Source organism: Lactuca saligna, chromosome 8 (genome assembly GCF_052625555.1).
Source record: "Lactuca saligna cultivar CGN05327 chromosome 8, ASM5262555v1, whole genome shotgun sequence".
Lineage (NCBI taxonomy): Eukaryota > Viridiplantae > Streptophyta > Magnoliopsida > Asterales > Asteraceae > Lactuca > Lactuca saligna.
This window is the reverse complement of record NC_136424.1, coordinates 11,618,800-11,625,737: the sequence shown is the minus strand read 5'-3', so window position 1 is coordinate 11,625,737 and position 6,938 is coordinate 11,618,800. Positions and strand designations below refer to the sequence as shown.

Sequence of the window (6,938 nt, the reverse complement as noted above, 5' to 3'; positions counted from 1 at the left end):
CCTTACCGTTCAGATCTGCACTCCAGCAAAAGGCTAGATCCTCCGACGGTAATGATGATGGAGTGGTGACAAGTAGTGTTCAAAGGGGGTGGTTATCGGTTGTTGTACAGGAGGGTGGCGATGGTGAAGGAGGTGGTGGTTTTGTGGTTATTTTTCTGGGGAACAAGTGGTGTTTGGTTGTGCATTCCGGTGATGGTTGTGGAGATTTCAGTGGCGGTTGTGCATTCTGGTGGTGTTTGTGCAGTCAAGTGGTGGTGGTGGTGCTTAAGTCTTCTTCAACAAAACAAGAAGATATATATATATATATATATATATATATATATATATATATATATATATATATATATATATATATATTAAGTTTAATAAATTAATAATAAATATTAAAAATAAATGAAAAATAAATTATAAAGGGCATTTTAGTCATTCCAATTCTCACAAGGGGCGAAGCATGCAAATTTAAAGCAATGAGGGACGAAATATGTACCTTTTTACGATATAAGGGACGGTCCGAGTTAATTTTTAAAAATAGGGACTAAACATGCTTTTTGGCACCTGCATGAGGGACTATTGGTGTAATTTACCCCAGAAATAATCGAGATAATAATTTTATTATCGAGTAAAAAAAAACAAAAAAAGAAAGGCAGCCCGGTTTGACTGGGCCAGATCCGGTCCATTAAAATGATGCAAAGCATGATCAAGTGTAGCCCAATCCGGTCCAAAAAAACCCGATTAAAGCTTGGCCAGAGAGCAAAATACTATAATTAATATGGCCCATAAATGCCCATGGGCCGGAAGACTACAGCCTAAGGCAAAAAACTTAAGGCCGAAAACTGAAGGCCCTGCATTTAGAAACCTAAACATTTACCATATATATACGTGAAATTTGCAGCTTACTTATGTGCATTTTTTATTGACATAAATAAATATAAAAATCTATAGATTTATGTTTCCGTGTTTAAATACACGAACTCAGACTTCTCGTTTGTTTAGAATCATGATGTGTGTCCTATTAGCTTTAGAAATCACAATTTAGGTGGATGCAAGACTCCCCGATCTTTAAAATTCAAGTTTATGAGTAGTAAAAATGATTGATTAGGGAAGGGAACCTAAAAATATACAAACAAACGCCATAATCATCCTTCCTACGATCAAAATCTTTAGAAGTAAATCACATGATACTTGTTTTTAATCTACCAAAAAAAAAAAATTGAACTTTCACGTTCTACCTCAAATTTTTAACAACCCCAATAAGACAGAAAAAGAGTCGAATTGATTGAGTAACAAGAATTGCAATAGAACACATGTTTTTTCAGCATAATCAAAATGAAAATAGGTGCAATTCAAGCAACATATGAAAATATAGAAATTGAAGATTGCAAGTTGAAATTGAATTTAATCTTGAAGATCAATCATTCAATGTGGGTAAAAAGACCCTAAAAGAATTCTGAAAATTAATCTAATAGGCTCTCAATAGCCTGTCTAACCAGTGAATAGAACAATTAAACTCAAAATTAGGTATTCTTAAAACCTGAGCAACAAAACTCTATTATCAAACGCGTGAGACGGCGGGAGCAGCGGCAACGGCAGCAGATGAAGCAGCTCCGCCGAGGAAAGAAAGGAATCCGGCATTAGGCGGTTCTTGATCATCCAGGAAGAGGTCTTCTGGCACCTTAAATGCTCCATGGACGCATAAAATTGCTAATCCGATCAGAAGGGCAGAGATCATGAGCGACCCTACGTTCGTTAAGAAGACAACAATAATCGAGAAAAGGACCAAGAGCACAAGGGTTTCACGGTCGGAGAAGGTGCGGCCGAAGAGGACGAGTGGGTTATCCGAGGGGCGGAAAAGGTAGAGGAATATCCAGGCGGCGAGGAGGCAGAGGAGGACGAGGAGAGAGAAGGGATGGGTGAGGAGAGAAAGGGCGATTACAAAAGCGAGAAGGGCAGTATAGTTCACACGGAAGTAAGAGAAGTTTTTGCGGATGCGTGAGGTGGCTTCCGAGAAGGATTCCGGACGAGAGAGTGTGGAGCGATCGATGAGTTCGTACCATGGGCGGCGTTGGGAGAAGGATTGACGGAGGGAGGAGGACAAGCGGGAGAAGAAAGAGCGGAGAGCGGAGGTGGAGACTGTGTTTGGTTGGGTAGTGGTGGTGGAGATTGAGATGGATGATGGCGGTGCTGCCATCGTGTCACGGCGGTCGTTTGGCGCAGAGGAGGGGGAGCTAATCGGCGGGATTAGGGGTTTCACCTCCGATAGAGAATGTCGTTAAGACCTAATAAGAACTGTTGCGGTTTTTTCAGTTACTACTGTACCCCTGATCTTTTATTTAGTGTCAAGACTTAACCTTCGACTCTTATATTTTTGGAATAATCACAAAACAATATGGTCCCCATTTGATAGGTGTGATAAAATGAACATTAACTTTGTAATAGATTTTGTTCCAAATTGTGAAATCATTTTTCTAAATGATTCCTATCATATTAAATTTCAAAATGAAAACAAATAAAAAACATATTACTCTAATAAATGAAGTTATTTTTTTTGCTATTTATATTAAATTTCAAAATGAAAACAAATAAAAAACATATTACTCTAATAAATGAAGTTATTTTTTTGCTATTTATCACTCTGATTCAATTTACCGAATATTATTTTGAATTAATTTTTTTCCACGTGTTATTTTATTAGTTTTTCTATTTTATTAAATTTTACATAACATTATAACATTTTAATGTAATAATAATAAATAAATATCAATTTTATTAATAAACTTACCTTTTAATTTCAAATTTCTCAAAATTATTTATTTAAATTATTTGTTTAAATTTAAAAGATAAAAAACATTTTCATTATAATAATTTTATTTTATTTTATTATAAATTCAAACTTCTCAAATATTTTAACATTTATATTTAACTTTTTTTTAAAAAAAATTAACCAATTTAATACATAAGTTTCACAACTAGTATTTCATAATATACCATTAAAAAATTATCATTAAATTTTATCGCTCTATATCCATCATATTAAAGTTTTACCAATTTATTTATTTTTAAATGCATGATTCCGAAATGAGTTTTGAACTCGAATAACATATTTGAAATTCATGATAATTTCAGAACACGATTTTGCCATGTTAGCAATATTATCTGCCATTTTAACAATAATGCGGTCTATGTCAGCCTCCTTTATATGTTGGAGCTGGTATTATTTACATGCTCATCAATCTTTAAGGGAGGGTTTGATGACCATTGTAGCCTTTGATGATTGGAACACTTGTCATATTATTTAATATTAACTTCATTTTAATTTCAGCATCTCACCCTTTAGCATAACAAATTTTGTTATGTGACAACATGGTATGATCCTCTAGATTTTATCATTGTGAAAACATGGTATGATCGATCGTTGCATGTATAATATAATAGATTAAACAGAAGTAGATAATAAGAGATTATATATGAAGTTTGAAAATCAATCAAAAACCTTAAACGATGAGCTTAATAGAACAGTATGCTTGAGAAGATGGATCTAGTGGCTTGTGGTTGAAGCATGTTCCCAGTTAGTAGCCTGTTTCCCGATCTTGTGTAGAGCTTTGATGACTTGTTGGCTTGTCACGTTTCCTGTAACAGTCACCTTGTTCAGTCCTGTATCAACATCATATGTCTCGATATCTGTTCAATCAGAACATTAATCTCTATAAATCTATCTCACACAGAAGCAACAATGATGATAATTGATTATGTTAATTGTTTTACCTTCGATCTTCTTGATGGCTTTTAAGATCATCTTGATGCAATCTTCACAGTGTAAACCTACCTTCAATTGTACTACCTGATTCATGAAACATTAGCAACAGTCATCATACGTTTATGATGTAATCATGTAAGTGAAAAATGATTACTCACGTTTCCCATTTGATTTGGTTGAAGGGTCTTCTGGATTTAGAAATCTGAAGATTTGAGGTTGGAATTGGATTCGGTGTGAATTAAAGAAGCAACTTTGGTAAAGGTACCTCGTGATGTGTGTTAAAGGTGTTAGATGGACACAAATTACAGAATTCGTGGGCTTTCCTTAATGATTAAAAAGAACAATCATTCTCAAATAATTAATCTCAATTCGATTCTATAAAATTCAAACTTACCATGCATTTAACTCTCATTCAATACCACACCAATACACTTTCTCATCCAACAAGCTTTGTGTTTCTAGCCTAATGGTTTCAGATGATGTCTTTCTTATTCTAGTCAGTTTGGAATATATTTGAAATTATAAGTAGTTTAAGAGTAGATAAGCTCTATCGTTTGAAAAAAAAAATCAACTTCCATTATTTCATTTTCGGTTGGAACTTTTAGATTCAATACTCATTTTAATATAAATCACTTTGAAAAGTGGAGAGATTTTTCAAATTATTCTAGGAATATAAATCTTGTACTACTCCATGACTAAAATTATTCAAAAAGCAAGATGCATAACCCCTTCTTAAACTTTTCTGAAATAAACTCATACAAAAAATAACCTTACGTAACACAAATGCAAGCACCAAAACGAAATTGCTGTTACAAACAAGGTAATTCTCACCTTAGTAAATATCCGTTAATCTAGTATGCCAATCACAATCACAAAGTAGACCATTAAGAGAAAAATGAATGAAATATGAACAAGTTCTTTTGACCATGCTATTAAGTATCACCTCACTTGCAAAATCTGCAATTTTCTCAAATTACTAAGCCCAAAATACTACATTCTGGAACTATTTTCTTACTCATACATTGAACCCTATAGGAAAAGGGGAAAAGGAATAGAAAAGGCATGACAAGACTTGTTGACCAGCGTGTTGACCCCATAATTTCACTGCAGAAGACACCATCAACATTACAAAAACAAATCAATAACAATAGAATTGGACAATAATGCAACTCACTTTGTTATGATCAATTTGATGAACATAACACATTTAGTGTTGTTCTCCTTCATCTTTCTCCTCATCGGTATCCGAGTCACTAGCATTGTAACCTATCAAAAACATTAGCATAAAGGGTATTGACATTTGATAACATCAATAAGAAATAGGAAAAAAAAAAAAAAAAGTATAGGCATTAAGCAGTAAGCACCTGGGTGTTTATCACCAACTTTCCATACAGAGCTTCGACTCCTGGAAGCCCTACTAATCCAAGCTTGTCCCTGACATACAAATCATCAAAACTAATTTATTTTCCAAAGATTAATAAAGATTCATGGAAATGTATACAAGTTACAGTGGCCTTCAAAAGATAATGTATCAAACACTGTGATTTTTTTTTTCTAATAAAATGCAGTCTTGATCAATGGGATTCATAAAGATTTTAGAAATAAAGAGATGATAGTTAGGTTATTCTCTTTAATGGTGTTGTGTTAGATGAGATTCTAGTTTGGGGAAAAAAGGGCTTGGCAAAATAAAGTCCAATTATGAGAAAAGTGAAGGAAAGAATTAAGGGAGGAAAATGGTCGAACACCTTCTGTGCATTTTTAACCACACCGTAACCACTGCAATACATCTGACCCACCAACACCTGCATGCCGGTGTCACCGGCTTTTGCTTCCTTAAGGGCGTCCTGGAACCACCGTCTTGAGCACTCCAACACTACCTCCCCCAGCGGAATCCGGCGGTTCATCGACGAATTCTCCTCCATTATCTTTATTCTCTGTTGTTGCCTCTCCGATTGAACAATCCGAATCCCCTTCGGTTTCGCGGGTTCCGGAGGAGGCACAACCCGGGTCTTGTTAGAAACAAGTTTAGGGCCTCGTTTGGATTGTTGTTGGATCCTATCGGATGTTATAATCCTGGCGAAATCTTGAAACCTTGATGAAGATGGAACCGGTTTTCCCATAAACGAAAAATAAGAAATTGACTTCAAAGAATTTGTTTTCCAATTTTCCAGAGTAGATTTTGCAAATGAGATTCGTGAACCCTTTCCGACAAATTTCTCCCTTTCCCTTATTCGTTTTGTTATCTGAGATCCATGGCTGGGTAGACGTTTAGAAGACCATTTCGACGATATTATTTTATGTTTTACCCGGGTCAATAATCGGAGAGAGCAACGTATTTTAGCTTTAGATCACGCTGGGTTATTTATTTATTTATTTTGTGATGTATTAACCCTCGACATGATGGATTAGCAGAAAGCGGGTTTTTTTGCTTACGTGCACCACATGCTCAAGATTTTTTTTCTAGCAATCCCTATAGATGGATTTGGATAATATATGTCTCCCGTGGAGTATCATGGATTTGGACAATATATGTCTCCCGTGGAGTATCATACTATCCTCAAATATCAACTCATGATTATCATATTCTCAGCTGACGAGATATGTCCGATGTGTCGCAAAGCATGTTTAGACTTTTTTGGAGAGCATGTAGTTCACTGTAAAGAACCCTTGTGGTTCAAATACAGGCACAATATGGTTATGGATATTTTGTTTGACATATTAAAGCGTGTTGGGTTTCCGCTAAGAAAGGACACATGTTAATTTCTTGACTGACCAGACAGAATGAATGTCAACCCTCAGACCAACTGACATTTTGATTTTTGGATGGCTCGGAGGATAACACACGTGTATGGACCTTACAAGGGTATCCCCTCTCGTGGGCTTGAGGGTTGGGGGGTTCGCAGCGGGACAAGCTGCTTTAAAAGTAGTTACAGGCAAAGTCACCAAAAATGAGAAATCGTGCATGGAAAATCAACACGTGTTCATACCATTTTCATTTGATACGTTTGGTTTCCTTGCATCGGATGCGGTGAAGCTTCTTAATAGAGTACAACAGATCATGCATGTAACACCCATAATCAGGAAGACCAAGAAAGGAAAGGAAAGACCCTAAGTCAAGGGGGTCAACTCATCGAGTCCAGGGTGGAACTCAACGAGTCCGAGCGAGATCCGGGTCGAAGAGTAA

General features: G+C 35.7%; 3 protein-coding genes across 3 annotated transcripts; all 3 read right to left on the bottom strand.

Moving 5' to 3' along the window:
• Positions 1-1,282: 1,282 nt before the first annotated feature.
• On the bottom strand, positions 1,283-2,409 carry LOC145009300 (PRA1 family protein B3-like). The gene has a single exon (XM_078968002.1). The coding sequence runs from the start codon at positions 2,186-2,188 to the stop codon at positions 1,553-1,555; it is 636 nt and encodes a 211-aa protein (XP_078824128.1). The 5' UTR covers positions 2,189-2,409; the 3' UTR covers positions 1,283-1,552.
• A 1,008-nt stretch (positions 2,410-3,417) lies between these two features.
• Positions 3,418-4,302, bottom strand: LOC145009302 (copper transport protein ATX1-like). The gene is made up of 3 exons (XM_078968004.1): positions 3,913-4,302; positions 3,763-3,838; positions 3,418-3,678 (listed from the first exon to the last, which is right to left on the bottom strand). Exons 1-3 carry the CDS (start codon positions 3,919-3,921, stop codon positions 3,536-3,538), a joined length of 228 nt encoding a protein of 75 aa, XP_078824130.1. The 5' UTR covers positions 3,922-4,302; the 3' UTR covers positions 3,418-3,535.
• A 336-nt stretch (positions 4,303-4,638) lies between these two features.
• LOC145009301 (uncharacterized) lies at positions 4,639-6,077 on the bottom strand. Its single transcript, XM_078968003.1, has 4 exons — positions 5,500-6,077; positions 5,119-5,188; positions 4,929-5,020; positions 4,639-4,858 (listed from the first exon to the last, which is right to left on the bottom strand). The coding sequence occupies exons 1-3, from the start codon at positions 5,872-5,874 to the stop codon at positions 4,962-4,964; spliced, it is 504 nt and encodes a 167-aa protein (XP_078824129.1). The 5' UTR covers positions 5,875-6,077; the 3' UTR covers positions 4,639-4,858; positions 4,929-4,961.
• Between the last annotated feature and the right edge of the window lie 861 nt (positions 6,078-6,938).

Coding starts and splice junctions, on each gene's coding strand:
- LOC145009300 (XM_078968002.1), bottom strand. CDS start 2,188: ATGGCAGCACCGCCATCATCCATCTCAATCTCCACCACCACTACCCAA.
- LOC145009301 (XM_078968003.1), bottom strand. CDS start 5,874: ATGGGAAAACCGGTTCCATCTTCATCAAGGTTTCAAGATTTCGCCAGG. Junction 5,189..5,499: donor TGGTTAAAAATGCACAGAAG/GTGTTCGACCAT, acceptor TTTGTATGTCAG/GGACAAGCTTGGATTAGTAG. Junction 5,021..5,118: donor AGTTGGTGATAAACACCCAG/GTGCTTACTGCT, acceptor TGTTTTTGATAG/GTTACAATGCTAGTGACTCG.
- LOC145009302 (XM_078968004.1), bottom strand. Junction 3,679..3,762: donor AGCCATCAAGAAGATCGAAG/GTAAAACAATTA, acceptor CTGATTGAACAG/ATATCGAGACATATGATGTT.